Source organism: Scyliorhinus torazame, chromosome 4 (assembly GCF_047496885.1).
Source record: "Scyliorhinus torazame isolate Kashiwa2021f chromosome 4, sScyTor2.1, whole genome shotgun sequence".
NCBI classification, from domain to species: domain Eukaryota; kingdom Metazoa; phylum Chordata; class Chondrichthyes; order Carcharhiniformes; family Scyliorhinidae; genus Scyliorhinus; species Scyliorhinus torazame.
The window spans coordinates 260,089,737-260,111,818 of record NC_092710.1 but is presented as its reverse complement, the minus strand read 5'-3'; the positions used below and the strand labels follow the sequence as shown (position 1 = coordinate 260,111,818).

General features: G+C 45.6%; 1 protein-coding gene across 3 annotated transcripts in view; it reads left to right on the top strand.

The window, feature by feature from the left end:
- Positions 1-14,809, top strand: part of armc1l (armadillo repeat containing 1, like) — a 123,740-nt gene extending 108,931 nt beyond the window's left edge. For all 3 annotated transcript variants that reach the window (XM_072499689.1, XM_072499688.1, XM_072499687.1), the window contains 2 exons: positions 7,004-7,078; positions 14,295-14,809. In XM_072499689.1, the coding sequence (XP_072355790.1) occupies positions 7,004-7,078; positions 14,295-14,486 (267 nt within the window). In that variant the 3' untranslated portion in view covers positions 14,487-14,809. The remainder of the gene's footprint in view (positions 1-7,003; positions 7,079-14,294) is intronic.
- Positions 14,810-22,082: the final 7,273 nt, after the last annotated feature.

The window sequence follows — 22,082 nt, the reverse complement described above, 5'->3', positions numbered from 1 at the left end:
ATCTAAAGACTGTAAATCGATCCTGGTGATTTAAAACTAAGAACAGTAGTGACTTTAACCTGATGTGCTTCTGGAAAAAGGTGTTTTAAGACTTATGGATGTTAAAAGGAAAGCTTAAAGCAGTATTCTTCAAAGTCGGGGGCGCGACCCGCGGGTGGGTCGCGGGCGGGTGTCGGGAGGGTCATGGAGCCGTTGTCCGCGGCGCTCCCGATCGTGCAAATCCCCGCGCAGCAGCCAGCTTTTCATTACGCCGGCTGCAAGCGGCCCCGAACATGTTGAAATAAAAAAGTTGGCCGCGTTGTGCATGCTAGACGATGATCGGCGCGCATACGCAGTGCGGCCACTATTTTTTTAAACGGTTGCAGCTTTTTGTTTCACAAGTTCTGTAGTGGTTTTTATTCATTTATTTTATTCATTTAATTTTTATTTTTTTCATTTATTTTATTCATTTTTTTTTACAAGTTCGGGGGGGGGTTTATTTGATAAATTTTACAGGGAAAAAATTCAGAACTTTGGACAGATGGAGACGCCATACTTTCAGACACCAGGTGGCTTCACCTTCATCCAACAGGTTCCATTGGAGGAGCATGTACGAGGGCCAAAGGGACCCAAAACCATTTCCTCCATTTTTTTATTTATTAAATATTTTATTGAAAATTTTTGGTCAACCAACACAGTACATTGTGCATCCTTTACACAATATTATAACAACACAAATAACAATGACCTATTTTATAAACAAAAAATGAATAAATAATAAATAACAAAAATGAAAACTAGCCCTAATTGGCAACTGCCTTGTCACAAGTAACACTCTCCAAAAATATAATTTAACAGTCCAATATATAATTATCTGTAGCAACGACCTATACATACTATACAGTATATATTAACAACCCTGAGAGTCCTTCTGGTTCCTCCTCCCCCCCCCCCACCCCCCGATCCTGGGCTGCTGCTGCTGCCTTCTTTTTCCCATTCCGTCTATCTTTCTGCGAGGTATTCGACGAACGGTTGCCACCGCCTGGTGAACCCTTGAGCCGACCCCCTTAGGACGAACTTAATCCGCTCTAGCTTTATAAACCCTGCCATGTCATTTATCCAGGTCTCCACCCCCGGGGGCTTGGCTTCTTTCCACATTAGCAATATCCTGCGCCAGGCTACTAGGGACGCAAAGGCCAAAACATCGGCCTCTCTCGCCTCCTGCACTCCCGGCTCTTGTGCAACCCCAAATATAGCTAACCCCCAGCTTGGTTCGACCCGGACTCCTACTACTTTTGAAAGCACCTTTGTCACCCCCATCCAAAACCCCTGTAGTGCCGGGCATGACCAAAACATATGGGTATGATTCGCTGGGCTTCTCGAGCACCTCGCACACCTATCCTCCACCCCAAAAAATTTACTGAGCCGTGCCCCAGTCATATGTGCCCTGTGTAATACCTTAAACTGAATCAGGCTTAGCCTGGCACACGAGGACGACGAGTTTACCCTGCTTAGGGCATCTGCCCACAGCCCCTCCTCGATCTCCTCCCCCAGCTCTTCTTCCCATTTCCCTTTTAGTTCATCTACCATAGTCTCCCCTTCGTCCCTCATTTCCCTATATATATCTGACACCTTACCATCCCCCACCCATGTCTTTGAGATCACTCTGTCCTGCACCTCTTGTGTCGGGAGCTGCGGGAATTCCCTCACCTGTTGCCTCGCAAAAGCCCTCAGTTGCATATACCTGAATGCATTCCCTTGGGGCAACCCATATTTCTCGGTCAGCGCTCCCAGACTCGCGAACTTCCCATCCACAAACAGACATTTCCTCCATTTTTGTCATTAGCAAACAAGGTAAGAGAAATGGTGGGTCGCGCAGGTCGGCCGGCGTGGGTTACGAAGATCGGCCGGGTTGGGTCCTGAAGGTTGGCCAGTTGGTAAAAATGGGTCCCGGGAAAAAAAGTTTGAAGAACACTGGCTTAAAGGATTACTTAGTGTTGTATTCTTTGGGGGTTGTATTTGAATTGATGGTTGCCAAGATGTTCACTGTATGTTTTAAAAAGGTTAACTTGAGTTCATAGAATAAACATTGTTTTGCTTTAAAAAATACTTTTCCATTTCTGCTATACCTGTAGAGTGGGCCGTGTGCTCCCCATACCACAATCTAGTAAAAGTTGTGGGTCAGATGAACTCCATGATACACTTTGGGGTTCTCTAAACCCTGGCCCATAACACTCTCAGCTCCCTCTCTTTTTAAATCTCAGTTTTGACGCCCAGCTCCCGCTCTTTTTAAATTTCCGCCAAAGTGGTATGGGTAATTTGGGCATTCTGAATTCTCCCTTAGTGTACCCAAACAGCTGCTGGAGTGTAGCGACTTGGGGATTTTCACAGTAACTTCATTACAGTGTTAATGTAAGCCTACTTGTGATAATAATAAAGATTCAGGATAATAAATAATAAGGATCAGGGCAGCACGGTAGCATTGTGGATAGCACAAATGCTTCACAGCTCCAGGGTCCCAGGTTCGATTCCGGCTTGGGTCACTGTCTGTGCGGAGTCTGCACATCCTCCCCGTGTGTGCGTGGGTTTCCTCCAGGTGCTCCGGTTTCCTCCCACAGTCCAAAGATGTGCGGGTTAGGTGGATTGGCCATGCTAAATTGCCCATAGTGTCCAAAATTGCCCTTTGTGTAGGGTGGGGTTACTGGGTTATGGGGATAGGGTGGAGGTGTGGATCTTGGGTAGGGTGCTCTTTCCAAGAGCCGGTGCAGACTCGATGGGCCGAATGGCCTCCTTCTGCACTGTATAATCTATGATAATCATTATTATCTGGTTTGTTGGGGAATAGCCACGGGCGATTCCTGCACAGCGTGCCTAGTCTTCTTGCTCTGCCTGCGGTGTGACGACCTCGCTATGTATACTCTGCACAATACTCTTGTGGATGCTCCGAACCCAGGAGTTCAAGCTGGAGATACTTCCTGCATACATGCAGGCCCTGGGCACTGGAAATATTCCTGGCTTCTCCCATAGAGTTGGAAGGGCACACCGTGGCTTTGACCTCTCCTGCCTTGACTTACCCCTTCAATTTAACCCTTTTGGAAGATGTTATGTATCAAATAATATCAAGTACTCTAGGGTCCTTATTTCCTGGTCTTCGTTACTATCTTGTTTGTACAATTTCAATTGTTATGTGTTCTTTTTAAACATAGGAACTTCTTCACTCAGAAGGTGGTCAATTTGTGGAATTCTCTACCACAGAGGTCTGTGATGGCCAAATCACTGAATATATTTAAGAAGGAAATAGGTAGATTTCTAGACTCTAAAGGTGTCAAAGGGTATTGGGAGATCATGGGAGTATGGCGTTCAAACAGCGGATTAACTATGATCTTGTTGAACTGAGGAACAGGATCAAAGGCCTGAATAACCAACTCCTCCTATATGAAGCTGCAATGACTTCCATTTACATAGCACATCTAATTTATGCAATGTGGACGTCACTGGCTTGGCCAGCATTTATTGCTCATAGAATCATAGAATTTGCAGTGCAGAAGTAGGCCATTTGGCCCATCAGGTCTGCACCGGCTCTTGGAAAGAGCACCCCACTTAAGCCCTCACCTCCACCCTATCCCCGTAAACCAGTAACCCCACCTAACCTAAGGGCAATTTAGTATGGCCAATCCACCTAACCTGCACATCTTTGGACTATGGGAGGAAAGCGGAGCACCTGGAAGAAACTCATGCAGACACGGGGAGAGCATGCAGACTCCGCACAGACAGTGACCCAAGCCGGGAATCGAACCTGGGACCCTGGAGCTGTGAAGCAACTGCACTAACCACTCTGCTACCATGCTGCCCAACATATCAGAGGGCATTTGAGGGTCAACCACATTGCTCTAGATCTGGAGTCACATGTGGGTCAGACCAGGTAAGGGTGGCAGATTACCTTCCCTAAATAATAACAAACCAGTTGGGCTAATCCGACAATGGTTTTATGGTCATCACTAGGCCTTTTATTCCAGGTTCTTATTGAATTCAAATTTCAACATCTGCCATGGTGGGATTTGAATCCAGGTGTCCAGATCTTTCCCTGGTCTCTGGATTACTAATCCAGTGGCAATACCCTAATATCAGTGATTATAACTCTAATATCATAAAGCAAGCTTGTCCAACCTTTTGCGTGGGGGAGAAGGGTGGGGGGGGCCCATTTCAATTTTTTTTTCAATCAAGGAGCTGATCAGCAAATTTTGGAAAGATAAGGTGTTACACATTAAACATTAATTTTTTAAAAAACTGAGGAATGAAAAGAAACAACTTGCTGAGCAGAAAAATAATGTTAAAGCAATAAATTGATCATTTAAAAAAAATGAGTGATAAGTACAGATGACCATTCAAGTGAAAATGTATGTGTCCGTTTCACTTCCAACCTCAGTGTGCTCACTCACCCACCCTAACCCTAAGGGCAGCATGGTAGCACGAGTGGCTAGCACTGTGACTTCACAGCGCCAGGATCCCAGGTTCGATTCCCCGCTGGGTCACTGTCTGGGAGGAGTCTGCACGTTCTCCCCGTGTCTGCATGGGTTTCCTCCCACAGTCCAAAGGCATGCAGGTTAGGTGGATTGGCCATGCTAAATTGTCCTTAGTGTCCAAAAGGGTTAGGAGGGGTTATTGGGTTACGCGAATAGGGTGGAAGTGAGGGCTAAAGTGGCTCGGTGCTGACTCGATGGGCCGAATGGCCTCCTTCTGCACTCTATGTTCATGTTCTAACCCACTGTCAGAGTATTGAGAGTGCTTGTTGGTGTATGGAGGTGACCTTGAATGAGAACCGTGAGACTGGAGTGAGCCAGACATACGCACATAGTCTCCCCTATCTCTCTCTATCTCACACTCACCTCATAGATCATAGAATGATCATAGAATTTACAGTGCAGAAGGAGGCCATTCGGCCCATCGAGTCTGCACCGGCTCTTGGAAAGAGCACCCTACCGAGGCCCACACCATCCTATCCCCATAACCCAGTAACCCCACTCAACCAACCCTAAGGCCAATTTTGGACACTAAGGGCAATTTAGCATGGCCAATCCACCTAACCTGCACGTCTTTGGACTGTGGGAGGAAACCGGAGCACCCGGAGGAAACCCACGCACACACGGGGAGAACGTGCAGACTCCGCACAGACAGTGACCCAAGCCGGGAATCGAACCTGGGACCCTGGAGCTGTGAAGCAATTATGCTAACCACTATGTTACCGTGCTGCCCAAGTGTCTTTAACACACACACACATGCACACTCTCCCGTTTCACCCACCCTCCCTCCATGCTCTCACGCACTATCATCCTCTCGCTCAATCTCCGTGATACTCTCTGATACACACACTCTCATTGACCTGTGGGCCTTGCCCTGGCTCCCCAGGCCGTACTCTCGCCTCAGCCCTGTTTTTGCCATGGGCCACTCTCACTCCAGTTCCCATTCTTGCCCGGCCCCCACTCTCGTCCAACCCGCACTTTCTCTGGATCCCCTAGCATTGCTCTTGCCCCACCCAGCCTCCCTCGCCCCACACCAACTCTCCCTTTCCCTGCTCTGGCTCCGAATGCTAAAATGTACCATGTTAGATAAGTTGGTATCTCTGAATGAGCTGGTATAGGAGCGGATTGGGAATATTGGGGATATGTGGAGGCTTAGAAAGTGTCAGTGGAGGGAATAAAGCGGAAATGGGGATTGAGCTTGGGTGGGTGGCCTAGAGTGAAATTATGCACCGGATCAATTCAACCTCATCTTGTGCTTGGATGAGCTTTATACATTTCAAGTTGATGCATAGGGCTTATATGGCAAGGGCCCATATGAGTGGGTATTTCCCAGAGGTGGAGGATGTATGTGAGAGATGTGGGAGGGGGAGGCGAACCACATCTCTCAAATACATTCTGGGGGTGCACAAAGTTGGGGCATTCTGCGCAGCGGATTTCAAGAGCCTGTCAGATTGTGTGTGTGGGGCGGGGGGGGGGGGGGGTGGCGATGTCAGCGTGGCCTTTGTTGGCGATTTTTGGGGTGTCAGATTTGCCAGTGCTGTTGGAGGGGTGGGTGGCCGATGTGAGGCCTTTGCCTCTCTGATTGCTCAGCGACGAATCTTCCTGAATTGAGGTTGGAACCCCACCGGGGGTCTCAGTTGGGGGATTTGTATGAATTTCTAAGACTGGAGAAAACCAAGTTCACTCTCAGGGAGTCAGAAGAGGGGTTTTATGTATGGTGGAGGCTTTCTCTTGAAGATCTATTTGTCATCAGTTGTGGGGGAGGGGGGGGGGGGGGTTGGTGGCATTGTTATTGGACTGCTCTATGTGTATGTTACTGATTGTGTTTGGAATAAAATCTATCAAAATGTGCTTCAGCACCCTTCAGAGTGTCCCGGTGCACTGACTCCATGGGAATTGCCCAGGGTGTCTGAACGATGGTCCCTAGAACTATCCAAAAAGGCCTTCAACTCTAAGTTAGAGTCAAAGACTTTGAACAATTTCAACTTACTTACCTGGATAGTTGGTCAGGAAATGTTAGATTTGTTACAATTGATGCCCCCCATCCAACTCCACCCGAACTCATGACTTGATCTGACTAGCCCCTGACCACCTCATCCACCTTCTACCCTGCCCAATTATCTCACCCATTCACTAACGTTCACACTGAACATTTAAACTTCCGTCATAGTAGCTAATACTGTAAAAAGGGGCATTGTGCTTCTGTATGGAGTCACTTTGGGCTGTACAAGGATTCCTACATTCAGGTGTTCTGCATTGTGGATCAGAAGTTGGAGCCTTTTCAACATATGCTGATAGGTGGACAGTTTTCTGTCTGATCAATGCCAGACAAAGGGGCTCTGATCAGATGTTTTGGGCCATTGTGTTTGATTAAATGTCCTTGTGAACAGTTTGGTTTTGTTACATTTCAAGCAAATCGTTTTCATACAAAACTCCCAAATGAAGCTGAAGTTATTTCTTCACAGCTGAACTGAACTTTTTCTATTGTTTTTATTGAATGTTAGTCCCTCGCTTCAGCTATTGCAGCTACAAAAATACTACAAGCTCATCAAGTTGTGAAAAGCGAGAATGGAGAAGAGGTAAGATTATTATGTATTTAGAAAAAAATGTTGTCTTGGGTTACCTTTCAAGATATTTGTATGCCACACCACTAACTGCTGCATGTGCTTGAGGAGATGCTACTTACAGTGGAAGGAAAGTCATCAGCACCAAATATCAGCTTCTACACTTGAGTTTTATGCAACTGTCCTCCTTATCTAAAATTAACTGAATATGGAAGACCAGACGAGATGGGTAAGTCAGTGACGCTTAATGAAAATTACATCACTGATCATTTGCCGGTAATACATAGGCCTATAGAGTACTAAAACTTAATAGAACAAAGAATGCACATGCGTAAGACTCAGCCTGACGCAACTGAAAGTGGTACATAGAGCCCACTTAACAAGAACTCGAATGAGTAGGTTCCTCCCAGAGGTGGAGGACAGATGTGAGCGGTGCCAAGGAGGCCCGGCTAACCACGCCTCATGTTCTGGTCTTGCCCCAGACTTGATGGATACTGGACAGCCTTCTTTAAGATAATGTCCAAAGTGGTGGGGATGAGGGTGGAGCCATGCCCGAAAGTGGCGGTCTTCGGGATATCAGACCAGCCAGATCTATTCATGGGGAGGAGGGCGGATGCGCTTGCCTTTGCCTTCATTATCTGCAACTCCACATATCTTTTTTTAAAAAAATATTTTATTGAAAATTTTTGGCCAACCATCACAGTACTTTGTGTATCCTTTACACAGTAATACCACAACATAAATAACAATGGCCAGTTTTATAAACAAGAAATAAATAATATATAAACAAAAACAAAACTAAATAGCAACAGCCTTGTCCCAGATAAATATTCTCCAAAAATATGTTTTAACAGTCCAATATACAATTATCTATAACAACAGCCTATACATATTATACTTATATACTTATATATTAACATCCCTGAGAATCCCTCTGGTTCCTCCCCCCCCCCCCCTGGGTTGCTGCTGCTGTCTTCTTCTTTTCTATTCCCTCTATCTTTCTGTGAGGTATTCGACGAACGGTTGCCACCGCCTGGTGAACCCTTGAGCCGATCCCCTTAGGACAAACTTAATCCGTTCCAGCTTTATAAAACCTGCCATGTCAGTTATCCAGGTCTCCACACCCGGGGGCTTGGCTTCCTTCCACATCAACAGTATCCTGCACCGGGCTACTAGGGACGCAAAGGCCAAAACATCAGCCTCTTTCGCCTCCTGCACTCCCGGCTCTTCTGCAACCCCGAATATAGCCAACCCCCAGCTTGGTTCGACCTGGACCCCCACCACCTTCGAAAGCACCTTTGTCACCCCCACCCAAAACCCCTGTAGTGCCGGACATGACCAGAACATGTGGATGTGATTCGCTGGGCTTCTCGAGCATCTCGCACACCTATCCTCTACTCCAAAAAATTTACTGAGCCGTGCTCCAGTCATATGCGCCCTGTGTAACACCTTAAATTGTATCAGGCTTAGCCTGGCACACGAGGACGATGAGTTTACCCTACTTAGGGCATCAGCCCACAGCCCCTCCTCAATCTCCTCCCCCAGCTCTTCTTCCCATTTCCCTTTCAGCTCATCTACCATAATCTCCCCCTCGTCCCTCATTTCCCTATATATGTCTGATACCTTACCGTCCCCCACCCATGTCTTTGAGATCACTCTGTCCTGCACCTCCTGCGTCGGGAGCTGCGGGAATTCCCTCACCTGTTGCCTCGCAAAAGCCCTCAGTTGCATATACCGGAATGCATTCCCTTGGGGCAACCCATATTTTTCGGTCAGCGCTCCCAGACTTGCAAACGTCCCATCTACAAACAGATCTCTCAATTGTGTTACTCCTGCTCTTTGCCATGTTCCAAATCCCCCATCCACTCTCCCCGGAGCAAACCTATGATTATTTCTTATCGGGGACCACACCGAGGCTCCCGTCTTTCCCCTATGCCGTCTCCATTGCCCCCAAATTTTCAGAGTAGCCACCACCATCGGGCTTGTGGTGTATTTCTTCGGTGAGAACGGCAACGGCGCCGTCACCATGGCTTGTAGGCAAGTCCCCCTACAGGACGCCTTCTCCAATCTCTTCCACGCCGCTCCCTCCTCGTCTCCCATCCACTTACATACCATTGAGATGTTGGCGGCCCAGTAGTACTCACTCAGGCTCGGTAGCGCCAGCCCCCCCCCTATCCCTACTACGCTGCAAAAATCCCTTCCTCACTCTCGGGGTCTTCCCGGCCCACACAAAACTCATGATACTCTTCTCAATCCTTTTGAAAAAAGCCTTCGTGATCACCACCGGGAGGCACTGAAACACAAAGAGGAATCTCGGGAGGACCACCATTTTAACCGCTTGTACCCTCCCTGCCAATGACAGGGATACCATGTCCCATCTCTTGAAGTCCTCCTCCATCTGTTCCACCAACCGCGTTAAGTTTAACTTATGCAATGTACCCCAATTCTTGGCTATCTGGATCCCCAAGTAGCGAAAGTCCCTTGTTACCTTCCTCAGCGGTAAGTCCTCTATTTCTCTGCTCTGCTCCCCTGGATGCACCACAAACAGCTCACTTTTCCCCATGTTCAGCTTATATCCTGAAAATTCTCCAAACTCCCCAAGTATCCGCATTATCTCTGGCATCCCCTCCACCGGGTCCGCCACATACACCAATAAATCGTCCGCGTAAAGAGATACCCGGTGTTCCTCTCCTCCCCTGAGTACTCCCCTCCACTTCCTGGAACCCCTCAATGCTATTGCCAGGGGCTCAATCGGCAGTGCAAACAGTAACGGGGACAGAGGACATCCCTGCCTCGTCCCTCTATGGAGCCGAAAATACGCAGACCCCCGTCCATTCGTGACCACGCTCGCCATCGGGGCCCTATACAGCAGCTGTACCCATCTAATATACTCATCTCCAAAGCCAAATCTCCTCAACACCTCCCACAAATAATCCCACTCCACTCTATCAAATGCTTTCTCGGCATCCATCGCCACCACTATCTCCGCTTCCCCCTCTGGTGGGGGCATCATCATTACCCCTAGCAGCCTCCGTATATTCGTATTCAGCTGTCTCCCCTTCACAAACCCAGTTTGGTCCTCATGGACTACCCCCGGGACACAATCCTCTATCCTCATTGCCGTTACCTTGGCCAGAATCTTAGCGTCTACATTTAGGAGGGAAATAGGTCTATAGGACCCGCATTGCAGCGGGTCGTTTTCCTTCTTTAGGAGAAGCGATATCGTTGCCTCCGACATAGTCGGGGGCAGCTGTCCCCTTTCCTTCGCCTCATTAAAGGTTCTCATCAGTATCGGGGCAAGCAAGTCCACATATTTCCTATAAAATTCGACTGGAAATCCATCCGGTCCCGGTGCCTTCCCCGCCTGCATACTCCTAATTCCTTTCACTACTTCCTCTATCTCGATCTGTGCTCCCAGTCCCACCCTCTCCTGCTCCTCCACCTTAGGAAATTCCAGCCGGTCCAGGAAGCACATCATTCTCTCCTTCCCATCCGGGGGCCGAGCTTCGTATAATCTTTTATAGAATGCCTTGAACACTCCATTCACTCTCTCCGCTCCCCGCTCTATCTCTCCTTCCTCATCCCTCACTCCCCCTATTTCCCTCGCTGCTCCCCTTTTCCTCAATTGATGGGCCAGCAACCTGCTCGCCTTCTCCCCATACTCATACTGTACACCCTGTGCCTTCCTCCACTGTGCTTCTGCAGTACCCGTTGTCAGCAAGTCAAATTCTACGTGTAGCCTTTGCCTTTCCCTGTACAGTCCCTCCGGTGCCTCCGCATATTGCCTGTCCACCCTCAGAAGTTCTTGCAGCAACCGCTCCCGTTCCCTACTCTCCTGCTTTCCTTTATGTGCCCTTATTGATATCAGCTCCCCTCTAACCACTGCCTTCAGCGCCTCCCAGACCACTCCCACCTGGACCTCCCCGTTATCATTGAGTTCCAAGTATTTTTCAATGCACCCCCTCACCCTTAGACACACTCCTTCATCTGCCATTAGTCCCATGTCCATTCTCCAGGGTGGACGCCCTTCTGTTTCCTCCCCTATCTCCAAGTCTACCCAATGTGGAGCATGATCCGAAATGGCTATAGCCGTATACTCCGTCCCCCTCACCTTCGGGATCAACACCCTTCCCAAAACAAAAAAGTCTATTCGCGAATAAGCTTTGTGGACATAGGAGAAAAACGAAAACTCCTTACTCCTAGGTCTGCTAAATCTCCACGGGTCTACTCCTCCCATCTGCTCCATAAAATCTTTAAGCACCTTGGCTGCAGCCGGCCTCCTTCCAGTCCGGGATCTCGACCTGTCCAGCCCTGGCTCCAGCACCTTATTAAAATCTCCCCCTATTACCAACTTTCCCACCTCTAGGTCCGGGATGCGTCCTAGCATGCGCCTCATAAAATTGGCATCATCCCAGTTTGGGGCATATACGTTTACCAAGACCACCGCCTCCCCCTGTAATTTGCCACTCACCATCACGTATCTGCCCCCGCTATCCGCCACTATGGTCTTTGCCTCAAACATAACCCGCTTCCCCACTAGTATAGCCACCCCCCTGTTTTTCGCATCCAGCCCCGAATGAAACACCTGCCCCACCCATCCTTTGCGCAGTCTAACCTGGTCTATAACAAAAGAACAAAGAACAAAGAACAAAGAAATGTACAGCACAGGAACAGGCCCTTCGGCCCTCCAAGCCCGTGCCGACCATACTGCCCGACTAAACTACAATCTTCTACACTTCCTGGGTCCGTATCCTTCTATTCCCATCCTATTCATATATTTGTCAAGATGCCCCTTAAATGTCCCTATCGTCCCTGCCTCCACTACCTCCTCCGGTAGTGAGTTCCAGGCACCCACTACCCTCTGCGTAAAAAACTTGCCTCGTACATCTACTCTAAACTTTGCCCCTCTCACCTTAAACCTATGCCCCCTAGTAATTGACCCCTCTACCCTGGGGAAAAGCCTCTGACTATCCACTCTGTCTATGCCCCTCATAATTTTGTATACCTCTATCAGGTCGCCCCTCAACCTCCTTCGTTCCAGTGAGAACAAACCGAGTTTATTCAATCGCTCCTCATAGCTTAAAGTTTCAAGTGCGTCTCTTGTAACATAACCACATCTGCCTTAAGTTTCTTAAGGTGTGCGAGTACTCGTGCCAACTCCACATATCTTAAGTGTCATCTGCAAACTTGCTAATCTGACCATCTACATTTTTCTACAGATCATTTATATATATTACAATCAACAGTGGTCCCAGCACTGATCCCTGTGGAACACCACTAGTTACAGATCTAAACAAATTCCCTTCCACTGTTACTCTTTGTCCCCTATTGCCAAACAAGTTCTTTATCCATCTAGCTAGCACACCTGACTCATGCGACTTTACTTTTGTACCAGTCTGCCATGAGGGACCTTGTCAAATGTCTTACATGTAGATGACATCCACAGCCTTTCCCTCATCAATTAATTTTGTCACATCCTCAAAAAACTCTATCAAGTTGGTAAGACATGACCTTCCCCGCACAAAACTATGTTGCCAAAGTCCATTCACTTCCAAATGTGAATAAATCCTGTCCCTCAGTATCTTCTCCAACAGCTTCCCCACCACTGACGTCAGGCTCACCGGCGTATAATTACCTGAATTATCCCTGCTTCCTTTCATAAACAAAGGGACAACATCAGCTATTCTCCAGCCCTCTGGAGCTCGACTGTGGTCAAAGATAATGCAAAGATATCTGTTAAAGCCCCAGCTATTTCCTCTCTTGCCTCCCACAGTAACCTGGGATATATCCCATCCAACCCATGGAACTAACCTCATTCCTAGCCTCAACATCTGTCATGTCCTTCTCCTTGGTGTATACCGATGCATAGTAGTCATTAAGGAGCTCGCCCACTTCATCTGATCACGCATTACTTCCCTCCTTTGTCCTGAAGTGGGCCTACACTTTCCCTATCTACCCTCTTGCGCCTTATATATGTATAAAAGGCCTTGGGATTTTCTCAATGACATTTCATGGCCTCTTTTAGCCCTCCTAACCCCCATTTGAGTTTGTTCCTACTTTCCCTATATTCTTCAAATGCTTTTAGTTGCCTCGACCTTATGTATGCTTCCTTTCTCTTTTTGACAAGTCTCACAATTTCCCCTGTCATCCATGGTTCTCTAATCCTGCCATTTCTGTCCTTTATTTTTGCAGGGACATGCCTGTCCTGTCCTCTAATCATCTGGTCTCTAACAGACTCCACATATCAAATGTGAATTTACCCTCAAACAGCTGCTCCCAATCCACATTCTACAGCTCTTGCCGAATTATGTTGTAACTAGCCTTCCCTCAATTTAGCACCCTCACTCAAGGACCACTCTTGTCCTTATCCATGAGTATTCGAAAAGCTACGGAATTATGATCACTATTCTCAAAATGTTCCCCGACTGAAACTTTGGTCACCTGGCCAGGCTAATTCCCCAATACTAGGTCCAGTAAGGCCCCCCTCTCTGGCTGGACTATCAACATACGGTTTCAAAAAACCCTCTTGGACACACCTAACAAATTGCTCTCCATCTGAACCTCTGGCACTAAGGGAGTCCCAGTCAATATGGGAGAAATCAAAATCACCCACCACAACAACCCTGCTATTTTCACATCTTTCCAGAATCTGACTACATATCTGTCCCTCTGTATCTCGCTGTTAGGCGGCTTATGGTACAACGTCAACATTGTGATTGCACCCTTCTTATTTGCGAGCTGTATCCATAATGCCCCACTGCAGGATCCCTCCAAGATATCCTTCCTCATCACAGCTATGATATGTTCGCTAACCAGTAATGCAACTCCCTCACCCTTTCGGCTACTCCCTCTGTCTCGTCAAAACCATCAATATCCCGGAACATTAAGCTGCCAGTTCTGTCCCCCCTTTAACCATGTCTCCGGAATAGCAACATTATCATAATTCCCCACATTAATCCAAGCTCTAAGTTCATCCATCTTACCTGTTATACTTCTTGCGTTGAAGCAAACATACTCCAAACCCACTGAGATCAATGACTTCCCTCTGCCTGCTCTCCCTCTTAGCTACATTTGACTTAGACGCAAGCTCTTCCCCAGTCTGTACACTTGCGGCCTGCTGCTCCGGTTCCCACCCCCTGCCATACTAGTTTAAACCCTCCCAATATTGTCTAACGTTGTCTAATCAGGTTAAATGTTAAGTAAATATTTAATTGTATATTTTGTTTTACAGGCTGTGGTTCCTCTAAACACTGGTATTTCAAAAGCAGAACAGAATTTGAATTTGCCTGATTATCTTCCTGAAGACGAAAGCACAGAAATAGAGCATTGTAAAGCTATTTCACAAACTGGGGCAAAGGGCAACACTAACGGAAAGTGGCTAAATGCAGCTGCAAACTTTCTAACCAAAACTTTCTATTGGTAACGAATGTCATAAAATAAGTCTGCTAATTGGGAAGTGTTTCATATCACTTGTCTTATGTAGGCCTTATTGGCAGCAAATGGTCACAAATTAAACATGAAACTTAGCCAAATATTTAAAATAATTGAATTGTTTCAACTTTTTAATTTGAATTCAAATGGGTTTTGACATGCCGTTTGAATTTATATCCTGTATTCCTATTGTAACCAAATTTATTAGGTTTTGTGAAAATGTTGGCAGTATGTCTTAATTTTGCAGAAACATTACAAAGGCATGCCATTGCCTTTATTAAAGGCCATCAGCCAGATACATGCCCATTCCTCCAATATCAGCCTAAGTTTGTTTATTTTATCTAAGGTGTTTCCTCCTATTGGATTGGATTTGTTATTGTCACGTGCACCGAGATACAGTGAAAAGTATTTTTCTGCGAGCAGCTCAACAGATCATTAAGTACATGGGAAGAAAAGGGAATAAAAGAAAATACATAATAGGGCAACACAAGGTATACAATGTAACTACAATAAGCACTGGCATCGAATGAAGCATACAGGGTGTAGTGTTAATGAGGTCAGTCCATAAGAGGGTCGTTTAGGAGTCTGGTAACAGCAGGGAAGAAGCTGTTTTTGAGTCTGTTTGTGCGTGTGCTCAGACTTCTGTATCTCCTGCCCAATGGAAGAAGTTAGAAGAGTGAGTAAGCCAGGTGGGAGGGGTCTTTGATTATGCTACCCGCTTTCCCCAGGCAGCGGGAGGTGTAAATGGAGCCAATGGATGGGAGGCAGGTTCGTGTGATGGATATGCTTGTGCCTTTGGCAAATTTAAGGATTATATTTCCTGATGCTACAGCACAAATTATTGATAAAGATGGAGACCTATTGCTGCAAGCCTCCATAGTAACCGCACCTCACAAGGAGTGCTACAAAATATTTCACTCTTGCACAAATGCAACCAGTTTGCAATCTAGCTCAAAATTTGACTGTCAAACCCATGGATTTAACAGAGGTGTTCAAAATTGAGTCTGGACAGGGTAGTTGGGAGAAATTGTTCCCGTTGGTGGAAGGGTCAATGACCAGAGGATAATGATTTAAAGTGATTGGCAAAATAACCAGAGGCAAAAAAAATTAGGAATATCTTTTTTTACACAGTGAGTGGTTGGAATCTGAAATGCATTGCCTGAGTGTATGGTGGAGGCAGATTCATTCATGGCTTTCAAAAGGAAATTAGATAATTATCTGAAAAGAATTTCAGGCCTATGAGGAATGTGATTGACTGAGTTGCTGGCACAGACATGATGGGCTGAATAATCTTCTCCTCTATAATCATTCGATGATTCCAGGGCATAACCTGAACAGTCATTTTACACATCACTCATCAAGGTTTTGAAAATCAAAATGCACATCAACTGGACTACATCACCCACCAATCTTGTAAGCTCTTAAGTCCAAACAAGAAGCGGCCTCTATTTCCAAAAATCATGTTCGGGTTTCCTATCAACCTATGCTCTACTCAAATAGTCATGCAGCACAACTTCAATGATCCTTTCTAACAACTTGGCGATAATGAACATCAAGTTGGCTTATAATTTCCAATTTTTCTTAAATATTGCCACTGAATAGCCATTCACTAGTTCATAGGAATAATTCCAGACCTCAAATGTAAGGTGAAACACACAAGCCAAGAGCTAGCAGAAGACACAACTGTCATTTGCTCTTATATTAGACTGACACATCCGACAGATTTATTAAAGGGCCTATGGGATCCTTGTAAAGTATACCCTATTAAGTCATTTAATTAACTGAACATTTTATTTAATGTCATTGCGACTCTCAATTAATAATTAAAATTATGAATGTATGCATGTTGCAATAGAATACAGGTTTGCAGACCACCAGGAAACAGCATTTAAAAAAATTTTTTTTTTTTTTTTTTTTTTTTGCTGCATATGGCACCTGGCACGAGATGAGAAATAAAGTGAACTTGCCTCATTTGTTCAACAATAATACATTCCAGCGCACACCTGAATGCTGATTGAACATTCTGTCCATTTCTGTATATTTGACTTCTGGCATTTGTGTTCTCTTTTATCACTTCAAATCATACACTTTTTGTTTCAGACATCAGTGACGTGCATTTGTATCATATCTTACCCAGGAGACCTAAAAACACTTCAAAAACAATCATTTTCAAAATCTAGCTGTTTGGCACACAGCAAAATCTGACGAATGACAGTTTAGCTGCTTTCTTCACTATTGATTGAGAGGAAGGACCTCCGTGTCCCCAAACAGGCGCTGGAATGTGGCAACTAGGGGTTTTTCACAGTAACTTCATTGCAGTGTTAATGAAAGCCTACTTGTGGCAATAAAGATTATTTTTATAGATAGGTTCTTGATTAATTAGGAGTTATGGGGAGAAGGCAGGAGAATGGGGATGAGAAAATATCAGCCATGATTGAATGGCAGAGCAGAACCGATGGTCCTAGTGGCCTAATTCTGCTCCTATGTCTTATGGTCTTATAGAATGTTATCCAGGACTAAGATTTCTATTCTTTTACATTTCGCAATTAACTAAAAATAACTTTTCAAGTTAAACGGCAAGTTAGGTTTCTTCCAGTCTTAAACAGGGATACGTACAAACTCTCTAAGAGCAGCTGTAACTAGTTAATTAGGTAGCTAGCTTAAACTGGTTTCTGAACCTCAGCAGAGCTGACTCATTGTTTCTCATAAAAGTATATAAATACAGAGTGCTGCTGGAATGCAGAGTATGAAGCTGGGAGATTGGTGAGTGGTTTTGATAAAGAGGGGAAACTATAAATGAAGAAAAATAAATATAATTGACACAATAAAGATGTGTCATGGCTGTAGCAGGTGAGAGCTCCTAGATGCCTCTGCAATCTATGACAACCACCCTTGTAGTAAGTGTCAGCAGCTTGAGGAGCTTCAACTCAGAGTTGATATGCTAGAGGCCATGCTGCATTGTGACACATCAGGGAGGGGGAAAATTGCATGGACACTTTGTTCCAGAATACAGTCACACGTCTTAGGTTAGCATCATCTGATTTGGTCAGTGATGGATGGAGGGCGGGTGGCTTATGATAATGAGACAGGCAGATAAAGGGGATCAAAAAGATGGGAATGGAGGAGCTTCAGCCCTTACAATTAAACAAGTTTGAGGTTCTTGCAGCTTGGTGAACAAGAGCGAGGGCTGTAGTGTGGATGAGCAGACTGCCCATTGGAACAGGAAGCTATTGAAGTGGAGTTGGGGAGTTAAAAGGAATGTAGCGCAGTAGGAGACTGTATAGTCCAGTGTTCTTCAAACTTTTTTTCCGGGGACCCATTTTTACCAACCGGCCAACCTTCAGGACCCAACCCGGCCGAACTTCAGGACCCAACCCGGCCGAACTTCGCGACCCACGCCGGCCGACCTTCGTGACCCACGCCGGCTGACCTTCGTGACCCATGCTGGCTGACCTGAGCGACCAACCATTTTCTCTTGCCTTGTTTGCTGCTGATAAAAATGGAGGAAATGGGTTTGGGTCCCTTTGGCCTCGTACACGCTCCTCCAATGGAACCTGTTGGATGAAGGTGAAGCCTTCCAGTGTCGGAAAGTATGGAGTATCCATCTGTCCAAAATTCTGCATTTTTTCCCATAAAATTTTATTAAATAAAACCCCCCTGAACTTGTAAAAAAAAATGAAAATAAATGAAAAAAAAATTAATGAATAAAAACCCCCAAAACTTGTAAAACAAAAAACTGCAACCGTTTAAAAAAAATAGCGGCCGCACTGCGCATGAGTGCCCGATCATCAGCGCGCCTGCGCAATGCGGGCGAATTTTTTTAACATGTTCGCAGCCATTTTAAAGGCCACTTGCAGCTGGCGGTATTAAAAGCCGTCTGCTGCGCGGGGATTTGCGCGATCGGGAACACTGCGAAGGATGGTTCCGCGACCTTCCCGACACCTGCCCACGACCCACCCGCGGGTCGCACCCCCGAGTTTGAAGAACACTGGTATAGTCTGTATACACTGTTCTCTGCAGTCAACAGTGAGAATCCAGGATTCAGGATAGCTGCTCAAGGCTGTGAGAGGGGGAGGATTCAGTTGTCATAATCCATGCAGATGCCAATGACATAGGTAAGAAAGAGGTTCTGAATATGGAATATGAGGAGCTAGTCATTCAATAAAAAGCAGAACCTCAAAGGTAATAGTCTGAATTATTACCTTGGCCATGTGCAAATTGGCATCGGGTAAAATAAAGTTGGATGAATTAATGTGTGGCTCAAATATTTGTGTGGGAGGTGAGTTCTGGTTTGTGGAGTACTGGCACCAGAACTGGGGAAAATAGGGGTTGCACCATTGGGATGGACTTCATCTGAACTGTGCTGGGACCATATTCTAGCAAGCCGTAAAACTAAAGAAATAGAGAGGGCTTTAAACGAAATAATAGGGGAAGGGATCACGTAGGGGAAGACTCAGTAAATTAAGGACAATAGATCAAGGCAGCAATGAAGGTAATGATAATCTGAGTATGGCAGGAAAAAACAGAATTGCAAACTTAAAAGTGTGCCAGCAGAAAAGTTCACACTTTACAAAAAATGTAACAAAACATCTGAATTAAGGGTTCTTGCATTTGCAATAAAACTGTTGAATTGTCAGCTCAAATACAAATTCATATGTAAGATCTGATAACCATTACAGAGGTGTGCCACAAACAAACCACAGCTGGGATCTGAATATTCAAGGGTATGTGACATTCAAAACAGACTCAAAGCTGGAACAATGGTGGGGTAGCTCTGTTATTTAAAGAGGGAATTAGTACTGGAGAGAGATTGGCCTTCGTTCTAAAAATCAAGACATGGAATCTGTTCGGGTGGAACTAAGAAATAGCAAGGGACAGGAAGCATTGGCGGGAGTTGTTTTTGGCCAACATACAGAAATAATACTGAAAATCACGGGATAATTCAGGAAATTATAGGTGTGTGTAACAAGGATAATACAGAAATCATGGGGGATTTCAATCTACATATAGACTGGGTAAACCTAATTAATACTAATGCTGTGGAGGATGAATTCTTGGAATGTATGAGTTGATTTTCTAGAGCAGCATTTTGAGGAATCAACTAGAGGACGGGCTGTTTTAGATCAAATATTGTGCAATGAAAAAGGGCTAATTAATAATCTTGTTGTAAAGGAGCCTTTAGGAAACAGTGACCATAATGTGAAAATAAGTGATGTAGTTAAATCAGAAACTAGGGTCTTAAATCTAAACAAAGGAAACATGAAGATATGAGGGGCAAATTTGCGATGATGGATTGGGAAACTATGTTGACAGATATGATGGTAGTCAGGCAATAGCTGACATTTACAACAGAAATACAGCGAGGCAAGTGTTCCAGCTGTGGCTAATAAAATAAATAAACAATTATTAGATCAAAGGGAGGTTTATAAAGTTGCCCAAAAAAAGTGCATGTCTGAGGATTGGGAGCATTTTAGAATTCTGCAAAGGAGAGAAGCTTTTGCGATACATACGTTTTTATGGGTATGTAAAAAAGAAAAGATTAACAAAAACAAATGAGAGTCCATTACAAGCAGAGGAGGGAGAATCTATAATGAGGAATAAGAAAATGGCAGAGAAAATAAACAAATACATTGGGCAGGATTCTCCGTTTCTGAGACTAAGGGCAGGATTTTCCGATTTTGAGGCTATGTCCAGTGCATGTGTCTAGTATTATGACCAAAACGTCGGCGCCGCTCCTGCACCTATGACCTGCAGCGGTCACGCCATACAACATGGCGCCGGCTGCACACGGACTCGGCTTGCCAGATAGTGCGTCCCTGTAATAGAACATAGACAATACAGCACAGAACAGGCCCTGCGGCCCACGATGTTGTGCCGAACCTTTGTCCTAGATTAATCATAGATTATCATAGAATTTACAGTGCAGAAGGAGGCCATCCGGCCCATTGAGTCTGGAAGGAGCACCCTACCCAAGGTCAACACCTCCACCCAACACTAAGGGCAATTTTGGACACTATGGGCAATTTATCATGGCCAATCCACCTAACCTGCACATCTTTGGACTGTGGGAGGAAACCGGAGCACCCGGAGGAAACCCACGCACACACGGGGAGGATGTGCAGACTCCGCACAGACAGTGACCCAAGCTGGAATCGAACCTGGGACCCTGGAGCTGTGAAGCAATTGTGCTATCCGCAATGCTACCGTGCTGCCCTTAAGAACAAATTAATCTACACTATATCATTCTACCATAATCCATGTACCTATCCAATAGCTGCTTGAAGGTCCCTAATGTTGCCGACTCAACTACTTCCACAGGCAGTGCATTCCATGCCCCCACTACTCTCTGGGTAAAGAACCTACCTCTGACATCCCCCCTATATGTTCCACCATTCACCTTAAATTTATGTCCCCTTGTAATGGTTTGTTCCACCCGGGGAAAAAGTCTCTGACTGTCTACTCTATCTATTCCCCTGATCATCTTATAAACCTCTATCAAGTCGCCCCTCATCCTTCTCCGTTCTAATGAGAAAAGGCCTAGCACTTTCAACCTTTCCTCAGACAACCTACTCTCCATTCCAGGCAACATCCTGGTAAATCTCCTTTGCACCTTTTCCAAATCTTCCACATCCTTCCTAAAATGAGGCGACTAGAACTGTACACAGTACTCCAAATGTGGCATTACCAAAGTTTTGTACAGCTGCATCATCACCTCACGGCTGTTAAATTCAATCCCTCTGTTAATGAACGCTAGCACACCATAGGCCTTCTTCACAGCTCTATCCACTTGAGTGGCAACTTTCAAAGATGTATGAACATAGACCCCAAGATCTCTCTGCTCCTCCACATTGCCAAGAACTCTACCGTTAACCCTGTATTCCGCATTCATATTTGTCCTTCCAAAATGGACAACCTCTCACTTTTCAGGGTTAAACTCCATCTGCCACTTCTCAGCCCAGCTCTGCATCCTATCTATGTCTCTTTGCAGCCAACAACAGCCCTCCTCACTATCCACAACTCCACCAATCTTCGTATCGTCTGCAAATTTACTGACCCACCCTTCAACACCCTCATCCAAGTCATTAATGAAAATCACAAACAGCAGAGGACCCAGAACTGATCCCTGCGGTACGCCACTAGTAACTGGAATCCAGGCTGAATATTTGCCATCCACCACCACTCTCTGACTTCTATCGGTTAGCCAGTTCGTTATCCAACTGGCCAAATTTCCCACTATCCCATGCCTCCTTACTTTCTGCATAAGCCTACCATGGGGAACCTATCAAATGCCTCACTAAAATTCATGTACACTACATCCACTGCTTTACCTTCATCCACATGCTTGGTCACCTCCTCAAAGAATTCAATCAGACTTGTAAGGCAAGACCTACCCCTCACAAATCCGTGCTGACTATCCCTAATCAAGCAGTGTCTTTCCAGATGCTCAGAAGTCCTATCCTTCAGTACCCTTTCCATTACTTTGCCTACCACCGAAGTAAGACTAACTGGCCTGTAATTCCCAGGGTTATCCCTAGTCCCTTTTTTGAACAGGGGCACGACATTCGCCACTCTCCAATCCCCTGGTACC